Source organism: Micromonas pusilla (assembly GCF_000151265.4).
Source record: "Micromonas pusilla CCMP1545 genomic scaffold MICPUCscaffold_11, whole genome shotgun sequence".
Lineage (NCBI taxonomy): Eukaryota > Viridiplantae > Chlorophyta > Mamiellophyceae > Mamiellales > Mamiellaceae > Micromonas > Micromonas pusilla.
The window spans coordinates 323,524-346,709 of NW_003315892.1; the positions used below are offsets into that span (position 1 = coordinate 323,524).

The 23,186-nt window shown below is 62.4% G+C and overlaps 9 protein-coding genes across 9 annotated transcripts; 4 read left to right on the top strand and 5 right to left on the bottom strand.

The window, feature by feature from the left end:
• Positions 1-144: 144 nt before the first annotated feature.
• Positions 145-4,701, bottom strand: MICPUCDRAFT_28857 (uncharacterized protein). Its single transcript, XM_003062093.1, has 4 exons — positions 3,750-4,701; positions 2,580-2,879; positions 723-2,537; positions 145-626 (listed from the first exon to the last, which is right to left on the bottom strand). The coding sequence occupies exons 1-4, from the start codon at positions 4,080-4,082 to the stop codon at positions 201-203; spliced, it is 2,874 nt and encodes a 957-aa protein (XP_003062139.1). The 5' UTR covers positions 4,083-4,701; the 3' UTR covers positions 145-200.
• Positions 4,702-5,692: 991 nt separating this feature from the next.
• MICPUCDRAFT_69917 (uncharacterized protein) lies at positions 5,693-7,721 on the bottom strand (the record flags this gene model as incomplete). The annotated part of the gene is made up of 1 exon (XM_003062094.1): positions 5,693-7,721. A coding segment is annotated over one exon (2,029 nt), but the record flags the coding sequence as incomplete, so codon positions are not given.
• On the top strand, positions 7,720-8,964 carry MICPUCDRAFT_51647 (uncharacterized protein; the record flags this gene model as incomplete). The annotated part of the gene is made up of 1 exon (XM_003061884.1): positions 7,720-8,964. One exon carries the CDS (start codon positions 7,720-7,722, stop codon positions 8,962-8,964), a length of 1,245 nt encoding a protein of 414 aa, XP_003061930.1.
• Positions 8,965-9,150: 186 nt separating this feature from the next.
• MICPUCDRAFT_51648 (uncharacterized protein) lies at positions 9,151-12,987 on the top strand (the record flags this gene model as incomplete). Its single annotated transcript, XM_003061885.1, has 1 exon — positions 9,151-12,987. The coding sequence occupies one exon, from the start codon at positions 9,151-9,153 to the stop codon at positions 12,985-12,987; it is 3,837 nt and encodes a 1,278-aa protein (XP_003061931.1).
• Positions 12,988-13,018: 31 nt separating this feature from the next.
• MICPUCDRAFT_35527 (uncharacterized protein) lies at positions 13,019-13,951 on the bottom strand. The gene is made up of 3 exons (XM_003062095.1): positions 13,847-13,951; positions 13,364-13,716; positions 13,019-13,279 (listed from the first exon to the last, which is right to left on the bottom strand). Exons 1-3 carry the CDS (start codon positions 13,881-13,883, stop codon positions 13,097-13,099), a joined length of 573 nt encoding a protein of 190 aa, XP_003062141.1. The 5' UTR covers positions 13,884-13,951; the 3' UTR covers positions 13,019-13,096.
• A 348-nt stretch (positions 13,952-14,299) lies between these two features.
• Positions 14,300-15,906, top strand: MICPUCDRAFT_21068 (uncharacterized protein; the record flags this gene model as incomplete). Its single annotated transcript, XM_003061886.1, has 5 exons — positions 14,300-14,440; positions 14,564-15,202; positions 15,289-15,399; positions 15,511-15,609; positions 15,682-15,906. 5 exons carry the CDS (start codon positions 14,300-14,302, stop codon positions 15,904-15,906), a joined length of 1,215 nt encoding a protein of 404 aa, XP_003061932.1.
• A 1,303-nt stretch (positions 15,907-17,209) lies between these two features.
• On the bottom strand, positions 17,210-17,713 carry MICPUCDRAFT_51651 (uncharacterized protein; the record flags this gene model as incomplete). Its single annotated transcript, XM_003062096.1, has 1 exon — positions 17,210-17,713. One exon carries the CDS (start codon positions 17,711-17,713, stop codon positions 17,210-17,212), a length of 504 nt encoding a protein of 167 aa, XP_003062142.1.
• Positions 17,714-18,451: 738 nt separating this feature from the next.
• MICPUCDRAFT_51652 (glycosyltransferase family 25 protein) lies at positions 18,452-19,550 on the top strand (the record flags this gene model as incomplete). Its single annotated transcript, XM_003061887.1, has 2 exons — positions 18,452-19,491; positions 19,526-19,550. The coding sequence occupies 2 exons, from the start codon at positions 18,452-18,454 to the stop codon at positions 19,548-19,550; spliced, it is 1,065 nt and encodes a 354-aa protein (XP_003061933.1).
• A 66-nt stretch (positions 19,551-19,616) lies between these two features.
• MICPUCDRAFT_48393 (uncharacterized protein) lies at positions 19,617-22,567 on the bottom strand (the record flags this gene model as incomplete). The annotated part of the gene is made up of 1 exon (XM_003062097.1): positions 19,617-22,567. Exon 1 carries the CDS (start codon positions 22,536-22,538, stop codon positions 19,617-19,619), a length of 2,922 nt encoding a protein of 973 aa, XP_003062143.1. The 5' UTR covers positions 22,539-22,567.
• Positions 22,568-23,186: the final 619 nt, after the last annotated feature.

Genomic DNA, 23,186 nt, shown 5'->3' on the forward strand with positions numbered 1-23,186 from the left:
GCATCGTTCGCGAACGGGAGCGGCTGCTTCGTCCCGGGGGTCCACTCCGGGTTCGGAGCAGGTTGGAGCTGGAACGACGCGGGCGGCGTCGCGTCCGCGGCGTCGTCGCCGTCGAGCGACATCCTGTGTGACGAGCGCAGGACGTGACGTGCACGGTTTGTGTCTTTCTAACAATTTCTACGAGGCAAACAACAAAAGGTTTACTTTCCGCGAGCGTTCGTCGTAAACTCGAAGAGCAGGCGCGTCGCCGTGGACGACTCGCTGTTCAGCTGCATGTTCAGCTTGTCCGTGAGCTTGTACACGAGCGCGAACGTCGTCTGCATCTCGCTCTCCTTGAGCTTCCTCGACATCGTCGCCTGCAGAGAGTCGCCTAACATGAGCTCCCAGTCCGACCCCAAGGAAAACTGCGAGATATTCCGGAAGGGATCCGTGCTCGGGTCCAGCGACAACAAACCCGGGATCGACGGCGCGGTCGTGACCCTCCATCGCGCCTTCCCGAGCTGTCCCCCGGTCTCGATCTTCGGCATGAGCGTCGCGACCGTGCTCGCCGCGAGGTTCGAGAACGCGAGCTGGCCGTCCTGTTCCAGGAGGCTCTCCGTGAGTTGCCCTTCGAAAATCCTCGCCGCCTCTGCGACGGCGGCGTCTCGGTCGTTCGGGCCGACGATCTGGTCCCCGGTGCCGACGCCGCCGACGACCTTACCGCCCACGGTGCCGCCGCCGACGACGGCCGCGGCCTTCGCCCCGGCTCGCCCGCTGCCGCTCGTGATGACCAAATTCTCGGTCCAGTTCGACGCCTTGCCTTGCACGAGCGCGCGAATGTCCGCGCCCACGAGAGAGACGTCGAGCGTCGGGTCTAAACCGTGCTCGGGGACGAAAACCGCGCGGTTCGGGTGCTCCCTGGACAGACGGACCTGCGTCGCGACGAGATTGATGTCGCCTCTCTCGAAGTTGATCGCGCCGCTCGGGCGAATCAGCACCGGATCCGCGGCGCCGTTCACCTCAACCTCGCCGCCGACGCCAAAGTTTAAGACGAAGGGGTACACCGCGCTGAGTTCCGGGCCGACGATGAGTCGCAAGCCGCGGAAACGCAGCGGGAGCTGCTCGAGTGCGCTCGCGTCCTTGTCCGCCGTCTTACCGCCCTTCGCGGGCGTCCCGGGCGGCGACGCGCGCTGTAAGAAACCCGCGAGGCTTCTTCGCGCTTCTCTTCCGAAAAATCCGCCGGTGCTCGTTGAGCCGGGGCGGCTGGCCGCGCTGACGCCGCCGCTCGGGGCCGCGTTCGGTTGAATGAACGCCGTGCCCTTGGACAAACGAAGCGAGCCGCCGATCTCGGGCTCGAGAAGCGTCCCCTTGACGACGAGATCCGCGTCCAAGCGACCGCTGTACACCGCGCGCGCGCGGACTTCGACCCCGGACGCCTCCGCGCGGATGCCTCCTTGCACGTCCGCGCGCGCGACCAACCCTTCCCACGTCTCCCCGCTCGCGCCGCGTCGCGGTTGCAGCACCGGGACCGCGCCGCGGATCTTGATCGATCCTCTCGGACCGCACTTCGCGTCGAAGTGGTCCGCGTACAGCGTGTTCCGCTGAATCCGCACGTTCGCGCTGACCGGATACAGCGGCCGCTGCAGAAGCGGGGAGACGATTTTCGCGCGCGTGATGACCGCGGCGCCGTCGTACACCGGGTCCGCGAGCGTCCCTCTGACCGCGAGCGTGATGTCCGCGCCGCCGGCTTGCCACTCCACGGGCCCGGCGCTCCCGAGGCTCGGGGCGGACAGCGCGCTCACGAGGTGCATCCCGCCGTCCTGCACGGACCAGTCGACCGCGACGCTGCGGTCCTCCGCGTCCGGCAACGGCAGGACGCCGCTCAGGCGCAAATGACCGGGGGTGATCGTCGCGTTCCTCTTGCTGCTCGACGCCGGGTTCGCCTCCGCGTGGAACCGCGCGGTGCGCGAGGGCGTCACCTCCGCGGACGCGTTCGCGTGGCCGAGCTTCACGCTCCCGATGCGCCCTTCGCTGAGGTGCGCGCGCACGCTGCCGGTCGGCGACGAAGGCGACCCGCCGATGTCGCCGGAGACGAACAGCGTTCCCGTGATGGTCGGCAGCGGCGGCGGCGGAGGCGGCGGCGCACCCGCGGACGCGCTCGCCGCGGAGGTTATGTGATGAATGATCGGCGCGAGCCTCTGCGCGGGGAGGTCGATGACCGCGAACGCGGCGTTTTGCGTCTCCCCGAACAGGTTCCCGTCCAGTTTCACGACAGCGCCGTCGGATTTGAGCTCGAGCCGGCGCAAGTGCAGACCCTCCACGGCGTCGACGTTCCCTTGCGCTTGCACGGACTGCACTTGGTATTGTCCCCACTGCCACTCGTTCCCTTCGACGTCAAAGTCGACCGCGGTGATGTTCGACGCCGGGCTCCCTGAGTCGGACACGATCGACGCCCCGGCGCCGCCTTTCACTTCGACGACGCCCCTCCAGCGGCCCTTCAAATCTTGCAACCCGGGGAGTTGCACGGGCGCGTCCGTGTTCGCGGCGTCCGCGCCAATCTTCGCGGTCCTTCCCGCGGCCCTTTGCTCCGCGGCGAGCACCGCCGCGGCCTGGTCGAGCTGCCTCCCGAGCTCCTCGGAGGCGGTTATCGCCAACTTGCGCACCTCGTGAAGGAAGTGGTCCTTCGCGCGCGTGTACTCCAGCGGCGTCGCGCCTTCGCGTAACACCGCGGCGAGACGCACCGCGGGGAGCATCTCCTCGACATCCGCCTGCGGGACCGCGAGCATGAGCCTCCACGCGCCGGGGTCCATCTCCTCTACCGGCGTCGCGGGTTCTTCCGTGACCAAGCTCTCGAGATCGCCCTCCGTCGCCGCGTTTGAATCCATCGCCGCGGCGGCGGACTCCTCGCTTTGGTTCCCCTCAGGGAAACTCTTGACCTTCGTCGCGATCGCGGTGAGACGATCCATCACCCCCGCGAGCGGGTTGCTCGAGCTCGGCTTCTCCTCTGCGACGTCTTGTTCCGCGCTCGCGACTGGCTCGTCGGTCATAAACTCGCGGTAGTCGTCCACGATGTTGTTCGCGTTCGGGGGGATCATCTGCGAGAGGTTCATCGACGCCTCGGTCTCTTCCGCCGCCGCGGGCGCGGCGTCGGTCTCCGCGGCGTCTTCCTCGACGACCGCCGCGTCTTCCGTCTCCGCCGCGACGTTCGCGACCTCTCGCGCGATCTCCTCGACGGTCGAGTCGATCGTCTCCTCGACGACGCGCGCGATGTCCCTCTCGTCGACGTCGACGACCGGCGTTTCGGGCGCGGTGACCTCTTCGGTCGCCGCGTCCGCGGTCGCCGCCTCGGTCGCCGTCGCCGTCGCCGTCGGCGCCGCCGCCGCCGTCTCCGCGCGCGTGGACGCCCCGCCGAAGAGCCGACGAACGTTGGAAAACAAACGCCTCACGAACTCGGGGCGCTTTTTCGTGCTCGTCTCCTCTATCGCGGCGTTCATCGCGACGGGCGCGTCCTCGAGACCCTCCGCGGCGGCCACGAGCTCGTCCACGAGCTCGTCCACGACGCTCGCGACGTCGTCCTCGGACGCCGCGCGCGAGGCGAGGTCGACCGTCTCCACGGACGCGCGCGACGCCGACGGCACGTCGACGTCCATCGCGCGCGCGGGCGCTTCGTCCGTCGCCCCGTCCGCGACGATCTCCGCCGCGATCTGTTCCTCGACGGACGGCAAGACCACCGGCGGCTCCGGTCGCGGCGGCGGCAACGACGCCCAGACCGCGTCGTCCAAGCAGTGCTCGCCCTTGAGCGTGTACTTCGACCGTCGCTGATCCAACGCCGCGCGCTCGAGGCGCACGACGCGACCGTTCCAAGACGCGTCCGCGTCCAGGACCTCGCCTTGCACGCCGCTGAGCCTCGGCTGCTGCACGCGGAGCGTCGCGGCGCCGAGCTTCTCGCGGAGATCGACGTTGATCTTCGCGCGTTCGACGCGGCCGCGCAGCGACGCGAGCTCGAGGTCGTCTAAACGAAGCCCCGCGACGTCTAGCACGCCGCGCCCGTCCGAGCCGCTCACCTCCGCGCGCAGCAAGCCGCGCCGAATCGACATCGACATCGCGGACGCGGGGGGCTCCTGCGCGTCCGTCGCCGCGGGCGCGGAGCTCGATGCCGCCGGCGCCGCCGCGGGGTTATCGAACCGAAACCGGAGGTGCTCGTCCGCGCGACCGCGCGCGTTGACGTTCACCGCGGACAGGCTCGCGTCCACCTCCCCCGCTAACCTGGGCGCGAGCTGGAGCTGGTTCACTCTGAACCCGTCGAGGTTCACCTTCCCTTTGAAGACCGGGTCGTCCTTCCCGTCCGGGGAGCACACGTACGGGGACGACGGCGCGTGATCGACGCCGCTCAGCGAGAACGCATCCGCGGCTTTGTTCGCCGCGTCCCTCGACGCAGGCGTGACCTTCGGGAGCGACGCCGCGGTCGCGCCGCCGGCGCCTTCGACGGAGCCTTTCACCTTCACGGAGCCGGACAGACGCAGACGCAGACGGTCCGGCGGCGCGAGTCGAGCTAGGTCGTCCTCCGCGACGACGAGCGCGGCAAGGTCGAGCGACCGGAGCGTCGCGTCAATCTCCGCGGCGGTGAACGACGGCCTTCCCGCCGCGAGCGATTCGTCGATCGTCCTCGCCGCGAGCGCGACTTCCAACGGAGGGTAACTCGTCTCCGCGACCGTCTTGAACTCGACCGCGGGCGCGTTCACCGTCGCGGACACGCGCTGTCGCGTGATGCTCAGATCCCCCGCGATGTCCGCGCCCTCCACCGCCCACGTTGCGTCCACCTTCGGAGCCGCGTGCGGACCCACGATGGTCGCCTTCGCCACCCCGGGGGACGAGGGCACGATCTTGTCGTACAACGCGGGGGGGATCCCGAACGTGTTCGCGTTCGCCGATTTCCCCGCGCCGGCGTCGACGGCTTGCTCGCTCGCGAGTTGCTCGACCATCCCGCTCAGGGGACCGTCCGAAGCGAATAGATGCTTCAGCCCGCCCGGCAACGCCGCGACCCATCGCTCCGTCTCGCTCTCACTCGTCGACGCGAGCTTCGCCTCGTCCGCTCGCGCCGCGGACGCCGTCGCGCCTTTCATCGCGAACGAGTTCACGACGCTTCTGGGGTCGAAGCCCTCCGCTTCCATCTCGACGTTCACCGCGTTAGGGTGCGACAACGCGTTGAGGTCGAGACGCACGGTCCCAGACGCTCGCCCTTCGCCGCCCGCGAGCGGGGACGCTTCCGCTTCGTGTAACGTCAGCTTCTGCGTCCACGTGTCGACGGTGAACACCGCGCGCGCGTCTTTCACGGCGAAGCAGTCGTACGCGCCGACGGCGCCGTCCGCGGCGCCCGCTCGAATCGCGTCCTCCGCGAGCGCGGCTTCCGACCCCGGCTCCGCGCGCGTGAGATCCTCGGGGAGCGGCGGGATCGTCTCCACGTTCCCGGTGAATATCGGGAAGTCCAGCGGTCCGCCGACGTACAGGTTGCCCCGAAGCGCGCCCGCGACCGGTCTCGGCGGCGGTCGCACGCCCAGGGTTTCCCGGAGCGCGTGCGCGTCTACTCTTTGGACTTGCGCGGAAATTCTGTACTCGCCGCTGAGCCCCGATCCGGACTGCACCACCTCCGGTCTCGGCGCGTCCATGCCGTTCTCTCGCAGCTCTCGTAGTTTCGCCATGTCCTTCTCCCCCGGGCACAAGTCCAAATCACCCGACGCGGTCAGCGGCACCGCGCCGTAGTGCCCTTTCCCCCCGTGCAGGTACAGGCGCTTCCCTTCGAACACGAGGTCCGCGTCCGTGTCCGCGAAGCTATCCGGGGAGTCGAAGAAGTGGAAGTTCAGCCCTCTGGCGCGTATCTGTCCTCCAAACTCGGGGAATCGCCAGCTGTCCGTGTCGTTGCAGCGCAGCCGCAGTTCGCCGTCGAGCCGCCCGGCGCTGACGTCGAGCGGTAACCCGGGGATCGTCCTCTCCACGACCGCCGCACTCGTGTTGTTCAGCTGGATGCGCACCTTCAGATCGTTCCTGTGGTGCGGCCAAAACCCTGGGGGATTCGGTTTGATCTCCTCGACGTTCTTCCTGTCCTCGTCCGCGCTGGGCGGAACGAGACTTATGTACGCGCGGATCGTCCCGCCGTCGGTCCCGCGCGCGACCTCCCGCGCGAGAGATCGTACCTCCGCCTCGGTCTGTTCCGCGCGTAAATTCCTCGGGAGCGTGTCGCTCTTCATCGTGACGATTCGCTCCGCGGGCGGGACGCCGCGGCTCACCGGGTTCACGGTCGCGTCGATCTCTAAGCGCCCTTTATTCGAGATGTTCACCGTGCCGTTCAGCCGTTTCAACAGCCTCGGGTCCGGGTCCCCGGCGAGGTGAAGCGACGCGGTGCCGTTCGCGACTCTCACCGACTCGAGCGCGAGTTTAGGACCGCCGCCGCCGCTTCCGTCCGCGTCACCCGCTCGTTTCGGGAGCGAGATCGTCGGCCGGGCGGATATCGGGATCGTGTCGTCCGGGAACCCGAGCCAAGAGCTGTTGTCGCCTTGCCTCAACGTCGCCTGCACGCCTTCGAGGTGCGCGGCGACGACGATTCGAAATTGAAGCAACGACGCAATCGGTCGAAGCGAGAGCTTCACTTTCGCGACTTCCACGATCGACCGTTCCGCCTCCGCGGGACCTATCACGAGCGGACCTACGTCCACGAGAGAACCCACGCCTAGCAGCCCCGTGGGCCACAGACCTTTGCATCGACCGATGCGAATCGGACGGTTCGCGGCTTGCGACACCGTCGCGGACATCCACGGCAGAGCCTGATTCACGAAGTGCCTCCCGACGTAGTGCGACAGACCGGTCGACGCGACGAGGATGCCGCTGAGCCACAGCGCGGCGATGCCCAACTTCGTGAGGACGTACTCTCGCCACTCCCGCCACGCCCCCGCGATCGCTTCGCCGGTGAGGCGCGGCCAGTCGTCCTCGACGACCGCCTGCAGGGTCGCCTCTTGCACCGTCGCCTCCGACTCCGCGAACGATTCGAACACGTCGATATCGACGACGTCGTCCGAGTCCATCGGTCCTCGCCGTATCTCCCCCAGCCGCGGCTTCGGTTTGTTAATGGGCTCGAACTCGCCCGCGCCCGTGTACCCGCTGACGCTCTTGCGCGGGATGCTCGAGTCCTCGGACGCGCCCCCGGGCATGAAATTCTTCTTCGCGGAGGTGATCACCCGCGACCCCGCGCTCTTGCGACGTCGCGCGGGCCTCAGCGCGCACAGCGCGGGCCAGGACGACGTCGCTATCATCGACCCGCGGCTCAGCGGCGCGCCCCGGAACGTCGAGCTCGCGCGCGCGCGCAGGTGCACGACCCTCCGCGCCGTCGTGGGCGGCGTCGCGCTCCGCCAGCCCCCGCGCGACGCGCCTCCGGGCGCGCGCGCTCGCCCGACCACCGCGGGCTTCCCCATCGCGGCCGCCATCCCCGACCGGACGGTCCGCTCGAGTCGACCGCGTCGACCCGGGGAAGGAGTGTCGCGACGCGCGGCGCGGCCCGTGCGCTCGCGCTCGCGCGTGTGACGTCCAGCGGCGGACGACGACGCTCGTCGGGCGGGGAGAATTCGTCGAAGAGGCACCGGCTGAAAATCGAGAGGCTCGAGACGTCGCGTCGCATTCCACGTAGGCGCGCGACGGAGGCGCCCGGCGGAGGACGATGTTCCGCCGTCGGAGGCGCGCGTGAGACGTATCATGACGTTTACAGACGCGCTGGACCCGAGGGCGTTCCTCAAGGAGCCGAGGGCGAGAGGCTACGCGCTCGCGCAGGGATGCGCGCTCCTTTCCGCGATCTCGGCGATCGCGAGCACCGCGCTCGCCAACAGAGGCGCGAACTTCCCGGCGTGGCAGTCGTTCATCTTGTACGCGCTCCTCGCAGCGTACTTCGTCCCCGCGCACGCGCGAGCGAGATACCTCGAACGGAGTAGTTCGACGACGACGACGGCGGCGGCGACCGCGGACGACGCGAGGACATCGGACGCGACGCCGGGAATCGTAACAACGAACGACGACGACGCGGCGGCGTCCGCCGCCGCGAACCCGGGCGATGCCGAGACGAAGAGCACGAGAACGCTCGCGAGGTACGCCCTCCTCGCCGCGATCGACACGCAGGCGAACTACTGCATCGTCAAGGCGTTCAAGTACACGTCCCTGACGAGCGTGACGCTGTTGGACTGCGCGGCGATTCCGTTCTCGATGGCGCTCGGCGCGGCGACGGTAGGCAGCGTGTTCACTCGCGCGCACGTCTTAGGAGGCGGCGTCGCGTTCGCGGGTCTCGCGATCCTCGTCCTCGCGGACGCGTCGTCGTCGTCGTCGTCGTCGTCGTCGTCGTCGTCGTCGTCGTCCGCGAACGGGGGAGGCTCGAACCCCGTGCTCGGGGACTTTCTCGTCCTCGTCGCCGCGTTTTTGTACGCGTGCAGCAACGTGATGCAGGAAGCGTCGCTCCTCGACGGCGCGACCGCGAGGGAAATTTTGGCGCACGTCGGAGGGATCGGCGCGTGCATTTCCGGTCTCCAGTGCGCGGCGTTCGAGTCCGAGGAGCTCGCGAGCGCGAAGGAGGCTGGGGGATTCGTCGGATTTTGCCTGTTCGCCGCGTTCGCGGCGTCGCTCTTCGCGATGTACGCCGCAGTGCCGAGCGTGTTGTCGCTGTGCGGCGCCGCGGCGTTCAACGTGAACATGCTGAGCGCGGATCTGTGGGCCGCCGCGGCGCGAGTGATGATCTTCGGAGGGTTCGGGTCGTGGGCGAGCGGTCTCTCGTTCGTCGCGTCGCTCGCCGTCGTGACGATCGGACTCGTCGTCTTCGCCGCCGCGGGGGAGCCGCTGCCGCCGGATCGGAAACGCGACGGCGCGGTCGAGATGCGGTACGAGGTTTTAGACGAGGAAGGCGGCGGCGGCGGGGATGAGGTCTCGAGCGGGCGCTTGATCGCCGGCGATGCGTAGGTTCACTCTGTAGACTACTAGTTAGTTCGGCGCAGTAGTCAGTGAAATCATCACAAACGTCCTGTCCTCGGACGACGAAATCGAAATCCGCATCCGGGCACCCTGGTCAGGTACCGGGGTCCTTTTTCGCGGAGGGAACAGACGGTCGCGCGTCAGTGCGCGCGACGCTGCGCAGGCGCGTCGCGGATGGGTGCGACGCGGCGAACCTCCAACGTCGGAGCCCCCGCGGATGATGCCCGCGGGGGAGGGCGAGCGGTCGAGCGGAACGACCGCGCGAACGTCGCGGCTACGACGACCGACGAACGACGCGAATCTGTGCACCCCGACGACGGCGACGACCTCGGGCGCTCGAGCGCGGACGCGAACGCCGCCGGTGTCTCCGAAACGCATCGCGGTCGCGGTGTCGTGTACGCTGAGCTGCGAAGGGTGTCCAGGGACGCGCCCACGACCAAGACGCTGCCGGACAAGATCGACCTGCCCTCGCCCGAGCGCGTCGGCGACGTGTTGACCTTGGGGAGACAAAGGGTCAACGACGTGCAGCTCGACTGCCCTAGAGTCCCGAGCTTGCTGTCGCGAAACCACGCGGAGATCACCGTCGACGCGAACGGGACGCACTTCGTCACGGACAAGGACACGCTGAACGGGACTTATTTGAACGGCAATCTCATCCCGCGCGGGCCGTGTCCGCTCAAGCCCGGAGACATCATCGCGTTCGGAGGCCCGGCGAACGTTCTACGAGCGAATCAGACGCTGCGGAACTCGTTCCGGTACGAATATAGGAGACCGCTCGCGTTAGAGGCGTGGAGGGAGGCGTGCACGGCGCGGGAGAGGGAGAGCGTCGGCGAAGACGGCGCCCGCGACGCGGCCGCGACGGCGACGGCGACCGAACCGACGCCAGGCGTCGACGACGAAGAGCGTCGACGTCCGACGAAGCGCACGTCGTTTCGGTCGGGCGACGCCGTGAGCGGGGATGCAGGAGGCGGAGGGGCGAGTGTCGCGCGCGCAGGCGAGAACGCGGCCGCGACCACGCGGCCGCACTCGCAGTCCACGCAGTCCACGCAACCGACGCAATCCACGCAACCCACGCAGCCGACGCAATCCACGCAACCCACGCAGCCGACGCAGCCGACACGCGCTCCCGTCCCCGAGCCTGAAGCGGTAGCGAAGGAGATTCTCGTCGACGACGGCATCGCTCCGGACGGGTATCGCAGTCCAGGAAAGGCCTGCGTGAAGCTTTCGAAGCGCGATCTGGTCTCCATGAGACGAGCGGCGACGAAGCTCTCCACGCGGTCGCCAGATTTTCTACGCGACGCGCTGAGCGAGACGGGCGTTTCCCTCGCCGAGAGCGTCGTGCCTCTGAACCCGGAGGACGGATCGCTGATGATGGATATCATCGCGGATGCGTCCAGATCCGATCGCGAGCGATTATTCGCGAACGTTCGCGACGTCGTAGACGCGGAAACGTCGGGATCACAGGGAATTAACGAGGTTTCCATGACGCAAGCGGCGACGCAGGAGTACGTCGCGCCGTCCGAGCTCACGGCGGCCACGTCCGCTGCCGTGGCGCGAATGGTCACGCAGACGTGTCACGAAGCGCTTGAACTTCACACTTCCGCGTCCGGGCTCGTGTCTTTCGGTCTTAAGCTCCTCAACGCAACCTCGGTCTGGGATTCGGAGACGTACAATCACATGGAAAAGACCGCAGCCGCGGGTGGGTTCAAACGCGGCGACCTCGTTGCGGAGTCAATCGCGCTCGCGTTGTACCCGAAGGAACAGATGGGTTGGGAGAGAACGAAAAAAGAAGATGGAGACGATACGCCGAGCGATAATCGCGTTTTCGCCGCGTCAGTGGGGGAGATAGACGGTCACGGAAGCGACATCGGCGCGGCGGGGTGCGAGGCGATCGCGGAGGCTGCGTTGACGCCTCGACGCAGCTCGGACGGTCGATGGATTTTCAACGAGTGCTTGCGCAGCTTGACGCTCGGTAAAAACCCGCGCGTAGGGGACGCTGGTTGCTCCGCGGTCGCGAAAGCACTAGCCCCGCGACCAGTGCGTTCTTCGTTCATGTTCAACACGACGCTGACTGTGCTCGATCTGTCCAGCTGTGGCATAGGCTCCGCGGGCGCGGACGCTCTCGTCGACGCGTTGAAGATGGTGCCAGTCGAGGATGACTGGATTTTTCCTTCTAACATACGGGCGTTGAAACTGTCGGGAAATCAAATAGGAGCCAAAGGCGCGAAAGGCATCGCGAGTCTTCTCGGGCCGAAGAACAATATGAAAAGCGGATCGTGGAGCTTCAACCCTTCGCTCGCGTTGATCGATCTCTCGGACAATCCCGGGCTCGACGACTCTGTGGCGGAGGCTTTCGTTCAGGCGTTGAAGCCTCGAAAGCAAAAATCGCAAAAACGCGAGCGGGGCGACGCGATCGCGAAGCCGAGTTTTGCGATCAACCTCACGCTCTCAAAGCTCCGACTTTGCGGCCACGCGTTCCACGACGGCGTCAAGAAGATTACGGACTCGCTCGACGCGAAGAACAATGGCTCGGACGGTGCCGCGAAAGCGTCCACGACTGTTGTGTTCGAGCATCAAGGCTCGAGTTCAAACGCAGCCAACGTGGTGGTGGATAGTGAAGGCGACACGTACGAGATCGTCTTCCCCGTCGTTACCGGATCTGCAGCCGAGCGCCGCGATTTGTCCCTGTGGCACTGGCGAACGTGGATCACGCCGAAAAACGCGAGCAAAGATGATCCGACAGTGCCGTCGAAGGGTGCACCCGCGATGATGGATGTCCCAGGTTGGGTCAAGGACATGTCAGAAGATCATCACATAACCGGTTCCACGGTTCCTTGGAGCGTCGGCTTCGCTTTTCGAAACATGCTGCTCCATCGTTTCGACGGCGGCGACTTCCTTCTCGCAGAAGACCCGAGCGCGGTGTCCGCGGGTCTGCCGCAGTGGCTAGACGACGAATTGAGATGCGTCATTTGCACGGACATGTACGTGAACCCGCACGCCTTGAACGGCTGCGGGCACTTGTTCTGTCATGAGTGCGTCTCTACGTGGTTAAAGAAAAACAATCAGTGCCCGATATGCCGTCATAAGCTTCTAGTGCCGACCTCGAAGGCGCTCACGCCGTGTCACATGACGCAGGGACTGCTCGATCGATACGTCTTGCCGTATCTCCCGGCGAAGGATGTCGCGGCGCTGAGGGATCGCGCGAGGGAGCTGAGGGACAACGCCGCGGAGCGCTCTGCGGCCGAGGCCAGACAAGCGAACACGAGCGGCGGCGGTAGATCGAATACTGCGAACGCGGCGGCGGCGGCGGCTGCCGCGACGTTCGCCACCATGATCACCGGCGGGAGTGGTGGTGGTTCCATCATCAGGCTAGGAGGCGCGCCGCCAAATTTCCAGGCGTTTCAGCAGATGTTCAACTTGCACGCTCAGGCGACCGCGGCGGCGAGGCAAGGGAGGCAATCTGGTGGAGGCGCGAGTGCAAATCGTCGATCGTCGCAGCCTGAAGACTCCTCGCCGATTCAGCTGGACATTTCGCCTATGAACGAAGTGTCGGACACCGTGCAGTCGGTAACAGGTGTCCTTCGAAATCTCATGGAGAGCAGGGCGCTCTTCGCTCGCGTTATGGCTGCCGGTGCTTCGATGGCGGAGAACACGCCGGGCGATCCTACCAATGCGTCCGGTGCACCGACACGGCGCGTGGAGTGGAACGCGGTGAGCTCTAGCATCGACCGGGAGACGCTGTGCGCTCGTTGCAACGTCGCAATTCCGCCGCGTTTCTTACGCCTTCGACGCACGGAAACCCAGATTCCGAGAGGAGGGTCCCCAACGATGTCACGGGTGTTTTATCACGCGAACTTCGATTGCATCCGCGGGATGCACGACGAAATCCGCGCGGCAGATAACATCGACGGTTTGAGCGAGCTTTCCGATCAGGAGAGGAGAGTCATCACAGCGCTGCGTTCGGTCATCGCGGATCCCTCCGCGCCACTCTGCGGTCCAACCGCCTCTTGAAGACGCACTTGATTGAGCACACGAGGTCAACGACCATATAGCTATATTCTTTCGAATTACGGAATGCTAATCATTCATCTACGGACCGATTTCACACGATCGTAAATAATCACGCAGCGTTATCAAGCTGCACTAACCTCGCCTCGTACGACTCGTGGAACGCGTTGGCGCACCACTTGAACGGAGCCGCGATGTCTTTCCCCGGAGGCAGCGCAGACGTTTCCATGAAAACGAGCTGCCTCGACTCCGCCCAGCGCGTCGCCTCTTCCACGCTCACCCCCCGTCGACGCAACTTGCCTAATTTATCGTTCGCCATGTCGATCTCGTTCGAGGTAACCTCTCCGTCGCCGTCTGCGTCGTAGATCACCTGCCCGACGAGGTCGTACTTGTTCCCGACTAAAACGCCTCGTATCGCCTTCCCTTTGTTCGACGGCACCGCCTTCAGCGCTTCCAGGCACGATGCGCACTTATCGAAGCTCTCTCTGCTGCTCTGGTCGTATACCAAGATGACCATGTTCACGTTCTCGAGCAGGATCGGCATCATGTCGCTGAACATCTCGTGCCCGGAGACGTCGCACACGTACAGCTCCACGACTGCTTTCGTGCCTTCGATCGGAACCGGGGCGACGACGACGTCCATTCCACCCGTGAGCTTGTAGTTCTTCGGGAACAGTTTGCCCTTGCTGTGAAACATCTGCGTGAATGCGGTTTTGCCAACCGCGCGGTCACCTAAGGTGAGCCGTGGAGTGGTTTTACGTCAGCGACGAGAGGGAGCGAAGACGAGGATCTCTCTCTGCCGAACAACACCGTGACGAAGCGGGAGCGTCGAACGAACAATAAACCGAGGGACGACGCGCACCTAGGATGGCCACCTTGGCCCGGAGAGTGACAGACATGTTCTCTCTCTCGCCGAGCGACCCTAGCGATGACGATGCGACGTCTCCGACCGTTTCGCTGAAGACGGCGGACGGGCGCGCGATGTCGGTTTGAACTACAACGTCGCTCCCCAACTTTCTTTCTTCCTCGAGAAACCGCCAGAGCCGCTGCCAAAAAAAGTTTGATAAAAATGTTTGATTTTCGAGACATTTTCTCCGATTTATTTCCCTCGATGGCGCCCGTCCAACAGCGCCTTCGGACGGCCTCGTCCTCTGTTAGTCTTGATTTTGCCGGGCGGGCGCTTTTCACTTCTCGGTGCGAAGACTTCCTCGAGAGCTTCGTCTGCGTCGAAGACCTCGCGGACACCTCGAGAGCGCGGCGAACACGAATAAGAGGTGCAGACCACGCACCTACCGCCGACGTCGATCGCGGCGCGATGTACGGCGAACCCGAGGACGACGACCTCGCCGCTGAAGAGCAGGCGTCATCTCTCAGGGCGTTCGAGAAGCATTACCAATCGGAGAACACGTGGGAGGACCTGGTCGAGGATGAGAGCGGCATGTTGAGGGTGACCACGGTGAGTGCTTGAGCTCCACCCACGCTCGCCGCCCGCTGAAGCCCGTATGGACGACCTGCCCTTGTGTTGTTGTCACAGAACTAACTTTCGCGATCGCTCGGTTCTCTCCACTTCTTTCCTCAGGGCGACAAGGGCTACAGGGAAAAGCGCCGGAAGATCGCGCTCGCGGCTTCGAACTCGCACGTATGCAAGGGGATGATACGGTTCGTGTACGTCGTCCTCGACCTATCTCAAGCCGTCAACGAGGAAGACATGAGACCTTCGCGACTCGCGGTCATATCGTCGCTGATGTACAAGTTTTTCCGCGAGTTTTTCAACCAGAACCCGCTCAGCCAGCTCGGCCTCGTCGTGACGCGCAACGGAATCGCCGAACGCGTCACGGAGCTGAGTGGGAATCCAGAGACTCACATCGCGGCTTTGAAGGAAAACCTAGACGCCGCGGGTGACATGTCGATTCAAAATTCCCTCGAACAAGTTCACGCTTCGCTCGTGCAGTTGCCGATGTACGGTTCGAGGGAAGTCTTGTTCGTCGTCTCTGCGCTTTCGACGTGCGATCCAGGGAACGTGCACACCGCAATAGCTGCTGCTAAAAACGCAAAGATACGCGTGAGTGTCGTCTCCGTCGCTGCGGAGATGCATGTGTGCCGTCGAATGACGGAAGAGACGGGTGGGATTTTCGGCGTCGCGCAGTCCCAACACCACCTCGAGGAGCTTTTGATGGCGCACGCGCCGCCTCCACCTTTGAACGAAGAATCCACAAAGGTGTGTGCCTCCTCCACGGCGATGATATTTTTCCGAGTCTCGAGCACGTTCAACTTCATTAACTAACGCACTTCATTGTTTCCCAGCCGAGTCTTGTGGAGATGGGATTCCCTCAAAAGCGACCACTGGACAAAGACGCTTTCTTTTCAGGTAGAGGGGGAGACTACGTGTGTCCGAGGTGTAAATCAAGAGTCGAGGTAAACTCGATTTTTCATCTCACGTGCTGACGCGAAAACAAAAATAATTCTTTCTTTCGATTTCACTTTTCGCCTGAGCTGACCGAGACGAACGCTTGCTTTTGATCGCAGGAATTACCATCGCAGTGCACAGTCTGCAAATTGACCCTAGTTTCATCGGCACATCTCGCACGCTCATATCACCATTTATTCCCGGTTCCTCCTTTCACGGTGAGAATAAAAAAGTGTCTCTCTGGTTTCAAACGCGGCACAAAGTTGATCATATTTTCATCCTGAACGCAGGAAGGATTCGGCCTCGACGATGAAGGTAAAAGGCACACGTCGTGCTTCGCTTGCTACGTCGATTTTGAGGAAGGAAACGAGTCCACGAGCAACGAAAACGCGCCGTCAGTGTGCCCGAAATGTAAGAAGACGTTCTGCTTCGTGTGCGACGTGTACATACACGAAAAATTGCACAACTGTCCCGGTTGCGAGCTCGTAAAGTTTCTAGCGGAGGAAGGGCAGTGATACACAAGTAGCGAAAAATTAGAAGAACGTGCGATAAAATAGTATTATTGCAAATGGTCAACAAGCTCGCTAGATAGAAATTACAATTCTTCGTCGCTGCTGATGTAACTCCCCTGCGAGAGTAATGATTCAGTAAAATATGAAAAACGCCCTGGAAACATAACAACAAGCAAGTGCGGAGGGTGAAATGGTAAATGAAACAAACCTCGCCGTGTTTCGATGCTTTGCTAAGTCCAAGACGTTTCTTTAAGGCAGTTATTCGATCGATTCGGCTCGTCAAGACCGTATGCGTCGCCACGCTCCTTGGAGAATACGCAGCCGAGCGACTGTCAAATAAATTACTTGAAGTTAGTCGAAATAGTTATCAAGTTGGAAATGTAAAACTCACGTTGTAAAAGGAGAACCCGTATCTCTTCGACCTAACTGTTCCAGTTCACCATTCTGGGAATGCGATTACATTAGTCGCGTGACAAGATAAATTAAACGCGCGAGCGAACATACCCGCTTCTCAAGCCGTTCGCATTTTAGTTTGTAAACCTCAAGTTGTGATTGAACGTCTTTCACAGCATCCCTGCTGGAATCGCGTGAATTTTCCGGATAGGATATCGACTGATGCTCAATCTGCCACTGCAAATGCGCGGCTCTTTCGACCGCATCGCGGGTGCTCCTCATGAGCTCCTCGTTCAGCGCTTTAAGCTTGTCGACCTCGGACTTTCTCGACGAGGACGGCGTCTTTTTTGAAGGTGTCGGGCTAACTTTTGCACTCGTGTCTTGAATATAGTCAAGAAGAGCCTGATTATCCCTCTCGACCTCTTCGCAGCGTTCCTGCAAAAAAAGAAATGGTGTTCATTCATACGAGGAAGTTTGGATGAACAGTGGCAAACATGCAACGCGTCGCGCGATGGGATATGAATTCGAAGATTAAGTTCGTCCTACCAAAAGAACACTCTCTGCTTTTTCTTGATCCCCAAATTCTTCCTCGGCTCGCTGTGCTCTCAATTCTGCGTTTTGTAATTTCGCCTCAACTTGGGTCTTTGCGTCCATTTCTCTCTGCGCGTGGATGAATTTGTTTTAAGTCAACGACGCGGCGTGACTCGGAAAAAAAGGTTCCCACCTTCAGAGCGAGTTCGGCGCTTTCTAACATTCGGCGCGTTCGCAACGATTCCAACAATGCTCCACCGTCCGCTAATCCTAAAGTCTTCGCTTCGACGTCGAGTGCTTCTTCGACCTCCTGTTGACGATAAATAAATCAGAAATTTCGACGGAACCAAGACCAAAATAAATAATTCGCCGGCAGAAACGCTCAGCTCAGCTCTCGGCTAGGAAATAAAATTAGAGATGATTTGCCGACCTGTAACGCGCTGTGTAACTTCAAATTTGAGCCCTCGATCGATGAAAGCGCCTCGAGGAGCGATTCCTCGCTGAATTTGCTTTTAACTTTACTCGAGTTGAAAGCCGGACTTCTCCTTTCCGCCCCCGGTATTTTGCTTTGAATTTTCCTTTCAAGCTTACCGACGTATTCTCGTAATTCTGTCCTTTGATTTTCAGACTTTTGCAGGTCGAGCGACATTTTATTCAGCTGCGGGGTGGGTGAGTGAGCGGGAAGAAGGTTGTGAGTGTCGGAGTCACCATAGACGTCGTGGTGCCGCTGTTCCTTTCGAATATGGGCACTAAATAGACAGACACGCACCCTCAACCGCATGGAAGCGACCTGCTTCTCGCGCGCTTCCTGAGCGTGGCGCGCCTTGCGCTCCATCACGATGGCTTCGGCAGCGCGCTCCTCGGCGGCGACGGCGCGTTTCTCCATCTGTCGACGCGACGAGAGAGTCAGGGTCGGTAAACGTTTATTTCGCGAAAGGTAACCGGCGCGACCGAGCGCGGGTGCTGATTGACGATAGACATCACACCTTCTTGAACTGGTCTTGCGCTTTGCGCGTCTCGTTTTTGCACTGCGCGATCGCGGAAACTTGCGCGGTGATGGCGGAGGGAGTTTTCCTCTGGTGATGATGATGATGGTGAAGACGGGAAGCTCTCGTCAAGGCGTCCACGGGGGAGGACGACGATACTCTCGGTGACGCGACGATCGCTGCTTCGTCGAGCTTCGCTTCGAGGAGCTGCTGGTAATGGCGTCCCCACGCGGTCCTGGAGAGCGTGAGTAGGGCGGGCGGGACTCGTCAGACTCAAATGTGTTTGTCGGGCGCGGGAAACAACAACGAAGCCGCCGGCGGGTCGAGCGTCCCATCACGCACATGTTCGAGTCGTTGGAGTACTCGTGCGTCATCAGCGTGTCGGCACCGTACATGCGCTCTCTCATGTGCTCTGTCGCGGTGCACCGCAGAGGTGGGTGCGCACACGGAGTGAGGAGGGGCTTTACGTCCTCCGCGATGTTTGATTTTTCCTTCCTTTTTTCTGCAATTTTCGAGAGCAGCATTCGGACTGTTGGACACTTTGGAGATCGCGAAGTTTCCTCCCGAGTTCCTCAGAGGCGCTGGCGCCAGGTGGGGGGGAGAGCGCGTCCTTCGTCGTCGACACGCGCGGCGCTGTGATGCGGCGAGTTCTTCATCATGCCGTACTCGCGCTGTGCGCGCTCGCGTGCGCCGCGTCCGAAGCATCCGGCGCACGCGACCTCGACGACGAAACGACCTCGGCACCCGTGAAAATCTTCGTCGTGAGCGTCCTCGACGATCCAGTTGGCCAGGCGAGACTCGCCAGACTTCGCTCGTCCCTCTCGAGCGTGGCATTCGAGGTCGTACCCGCCGTGGACGTCAGGAAGACGCCCGAGCGCGAGCTGAGAGACATCCGAAGACGCGTGGACGGCCGACGCTTCGAGGAAATCAATCGACGACGAGTCTCGCTCGCGGAAGTTGGATGCTCGCTGTCGCACCTACGCGCGTATGAAACGATGCTCGAATCGAATCACGATGCCGCGATCTTCCTGGAAGACGACGCGATTCCGATGAACGGCGCCTTGGATGATTTCACGGCATGGTACGAAACCCTACCTAAGGACTGGGCGGTCGTGCGTTTGGACCACCGCGCGCGGCACTGGGCCTGTCACTCACCCGGCGCCGGTGAAGCGTGCGAGAACGCACTGAAACCTGTCGTCGTCGACCCGTCGTCGCCGCGGGCGCACGCGCGGTCGTTCTCGTACGTGAACGATACGTCCATGTCGCAAATTTACGGATCGTACGCTTACCTCGCGAGCAGAGAGACGGTCGAACATTGGCTTTGGCACGCGTACCCAGTCGCGGTCACGTCCGACCGTCTCATACAGAGGACTCCGCCGGGGAAAAAGCAGCTGCTCGTTCACCCGCCACCTTTCGGTCACGACGACGAGCAAAAAGACGAGGATTCGATGATGTGGGACCGGATGGCGACGTTCATGAGTGGAGAGGGCGGCGAGGTCGATAACCTCGCTGGCAGGCATCTTATATGCGGCGTCGACGTCAAGACGGGTGCGGGGGGCACGTTTAAGTTCAGGGTGTCATCCTCCGAAGACGTGATCGAAAAGGTGCTGGCATTCGGGAGAGAACACGGTATCCAAGAAAGCGAGTTAGAGAGAATTCTATTGCCTGAAGTGGCGCCGTGCTTGAGAGCGAACCAAGCGAAACAGAAGGAGGATGACGGGAAAGATAGCGACATAGAAGAAGCTCAAAAGGATGAGCTCTGATTTCAGTTGCCGCGTGCACTGGTCTACATTTTCCTACCAACTAGAATCGCAATCCTTTCTTTGCCGTAGAAGCGGCGGTCACGCTCGTCATCGTGGCGATTTGACTGTTGTGAAGCTCACGGCATTCTTCTAGAATCGCGCGCTGAGTCGCGCGCGGGATGTCTTTCCTCGCCGCGAGCATACGCTCGGCGGGTTCCAGGCCGAGTTCTGGCATGGACTGCACTAATATTCCATATGCGAGCACGAAAGACTCCGCGTCATCCGCCGCTGCGACGTCGCGTATGTCAGCGAGGCGTTGAAGCCATGGATCGACAATCTTGTACGGCAAGTAGTCCCCGAAGCACTCCCGGAGAACATCTTCATCTGCTGCCATGCGATCAACAGTTCCCGGGCGAATAACTTGTAAGTGTCGCATGCACGCGTCGATAATGATCTTCACGACGCGAGTGAGCACAGCCTCGCACACCATAGGAGCCAAATTGCGCGTGACGTACTGCTCTACATCTCCGAGATAATCCACGATCGTAGCCACGAGCGTTTCCGTGACTTCGCCTTCGATCCACGCGCCGCCTCCGGTCTTGTCCACGACGAAGAGTTGCGCAAACAAGGCGACGACGCTCGGATCCGTGACGACTGCCGCGGAAGCCGCGGAGGCGCAGTGTTCCGCGTTGCTCATGAACGCGTCGAGTGCGGGTCGAATGATACTAGTCTCCCCGCCGGAAGCAGATCCTTTATTCGCTAGTGTCACCATCGCGTCAGTCGATCCAAGCGCTTTGACGAGAGAAGACTCCATTTCGGACGCAAGACGATGGCATCTCGATGCATCGTTCACCCCGGCGAGTAGGACGTTGTATTCCACCGTCTTCGCCGCCGCGAGCGCGGCTCTTTCTTGCGTCGTCAGACCCATCGTGGCAGCCGTCGACGATGGCCTCCTAAAGTGCACGGGTGATGATAGAGACGTGACCGTGGACGAAGATGTCGCGGCTGCGCCGCCAAGGCGCTTGTGCTGTTGCGCGGCGAAATCCGCCAGGATCGACGCGATCGCAACCGCGGCGGCGGGGACGAGCTGAGGCCCACCGCCTACCGCGACTTCGAGCTGCTCGTTCAGCAGACGGAAAAATTCGACATCGCTCGCGGTCCACAGAGATCCATCATCCGCGGCCTTCAGGGGCTGTGACGCGGTCATGCGATGGAGATTCACGGACCATGTGTGCACGGTTTGCGCCATCCGCGAAGTGTACACGTCGACCAAGTCAACCAGGCGAGCAGGATACGTCATCGTTTCGTCATCGTCCTCTGAGACTCCCGGGGATTCCGGTCCATCGTTTCGCACGATACCTTCAGCGTTGCGGTGAACAACATCGATCATTTTAGTCCCTTCTACTTCCTTCTCATCGACCGTCTCAATAGCCGCCGCCGCGTTTCCGGCGCCGGTTGCCAGAAAAGACTCGAGGGAAAGCACCGAAGGTTCGCCGCTTCCATCAGCGCCTCCAGGGCTGTCAAATGCGTTTTTTCCGCGTCCAGTTTTCCCGGGCGGCGGCGGTCCCCCGGTCTTCATCACAGTAGGCGGCACCGCAGGCACGGAGGGAGGCGGGGTTGATACCCCCTTTGGGGTTCCGGGCGGCTCCGACGGCGCGACCTCGACATCCACCCCCAACGCTTCCATGGCCTCTGCGTAAGACTGATACCAATTCAGGACGACGATGATGTCCGCGTTTGACAAGTCCCTAGCCACTGCGACGAGTTTATCGATCAGTTTCGAGACGTGTCGGTGCCACGCCGGGGCCATGACGCTCTCGAAAATGCGATACTTCGGAGGAAACGCGGGGACAGCGTAGTCAAACGCATCCGTGAGTTGCTGCATCAGAACGTTCATGTTCTCCAAGACCATCGGGACGTCCAACGGTCCTCCTCCGACGTCGACGTCGCCCATGAGGCTCTCCACCGTCATAGTAAATCGTTCCTCTACCGCATCTCTGACTTCTCGCAACATTCGTTTCTTGTACTCTTTCCCTGGCGCGGCGGCGGGCGCGGGTTTGTCGTTTTTTTCCTCGTCTCCGTCGCCGCCGTTTCTGTTTTTTTCCGCGTCCTCCTTCGCCTGCGCGGCGAGCTCGGCGTCGAGCTGTTCCTGCCCTTCCACGACTCTGCACGCGCGAACGAGCGCCTTACTGCCTCCTCTGCCCGCGAACAACGAACTGTGCACGGTTCTCCACAAGATCGCCTCGAACTTTTCGATCGCTTCGTCGATCGCGGCGAAGTGCGTCGCCGCCGGTCTCGACGCCGCTCGCGACACGCCGCCGTGGGGCTGCCGTCTCGCGGCTTCGAGGGCGACGCGCGCGGGTTGAGCGCTCGTCGCGAGGGTGGTGAGTTCCTCCCAGCACGCGAAGAGATTATTTTCGTCGTTCAGCATCTCGATCGCCTTCGCGGCTTGTTCCGGCAAGGCGATGATCGCCTTCGCGTCGTCGATCGTTCGTTTCAGATTAACGCGCATCACGGAGAGGTCGCGAAGCAACTCGCGCCGGCTCGAGAGCTCGTCGTTTTCTTGTTCCTTGCACAGCGCCTCTATCCTCGCGATGTTCGCCTGCGTCTGTTCCACGGCCGCGCGCGCGGTGTGAAGCGCCTCGACGCCGGTTCTCACGCCCTCGACGGACGCTTCTAAACTCGCCGCGAGCTCTTGCTCGGCTTTGTACAGCTTCGCCGCGACCTGCTCGCGCAGCTCCGGGAGTCTCGCGAGGTCTTCAGGGCGCGACAGCATCTTCGCGAGCCGTCGTTTCGCTTCCTCTTTCGCCGCGTCGACCTCCGCCTGCCACGGCAGCGGCGAGCCGTCCTCGCCGCCGTCTCGCTTCCCCGGGAAAGTTGAAGTTGACGACGACGACGGCGGCGTCGCGTCGTCCGCCGCAGCCGCCTTCGCGCGCGCTGATACCGCATCCTCGCCGCCGCCGCCGGCTTGTTCGCGCGTCATCGACGAGCTGCGAGCGGCACGCGGGTGGGCTCTCGCCTGCCCCGCCGCCGCGACCGCGCGCGAATCTGACTAGCCTGCACGTCTGGAGGCACGGCATCGGCACCCTGCCCTGCTCGGGTCAGCTCGATTTTGAAGGGACGTCGACCGACCGGAAAAACTCGGCTTGCGAATCATCTGCATTAACGACGACCGACCCCGGGGCCTGCCCGAGGCCGCTACATCAACCAGCGCGTTGATATCGTAACAGCGACTGATACGGAGATCGTACCAGCGCGCGCGTGTGTGAAACGCGGTTACAACAGACTCCCGCTTCTAGTCTCCCTCGAGGAGGAAACTCGCGCACTCGGATTGGCAATCAGCTTTTGAGAGTTCAAAGCCACAGCAACGCGAGCGTCGATAACTTAGCCATCCATCGACGGAGTCGACAACAGACAGACACACGAATTCTGCACACAGGGAATCAGATCTGGACCCTGCGCAGTAGTGTGAACACCCGTATAGCGTCATGAGGCCCCAGGGAGAAGGCGTCCCCATCCCAAGGTGTGTACCCGCGCGCGCGGTCGCCGCCGTTTCCGCCACTCCCCAAAGCGAGACGTCGGCGTCAATTTCGAACCCGTCTTCCTCCGCGTCTCGACACGTCACGTGGTG

Bases quoted from the DNA above. Each gene is read 5' to 3' on its own strand.
- MICPUCDRAFT_28857 (XM_003062093.1), bottom strand. From the start codon at position 4,082: ATGTCGATGTCGATTCGGCGCGGCTTGCTGCGCGCGGAGGTGAGCGGC. The intron at 2,538-2,579 runs GTGCTCGCCGCG...AGGACCGCGAAG, and splicing joins AGCTCGACCAGGCCGCGGCG to ATTGGCGCGGACGCCGCGAA. The intron at 627-722 runs GTCGGCGGCGGC...GCCGTCGCAGAG, and splicing joins GGGCGAAGGCCGCGGCCGTC to GCGGCGAGGATTTTCGAAGG.
- MICPUCDRAFT_35527 (XM_003062095.1), bottom strand. From the start codon at position 13,883: ATGTCTGTCACTCTCCGGGCCAAGGTGGCCATCCTAG. The intron at 13,717-13,846 runs GTGCGCGTCGTC...GGCTCACCTTAG, and splicing joins GGCCAAGGTGGCCATCCTAG to GTGACCGCGCGGTTGGCAAA. The intron at 13,280-13,363 runs GTCGGGCAGGTG...AAATTAGGCAAG, and splicing joins TCGGGAACAAGTACGACCTC to TTGCGTCGACGGGGGGTGAG.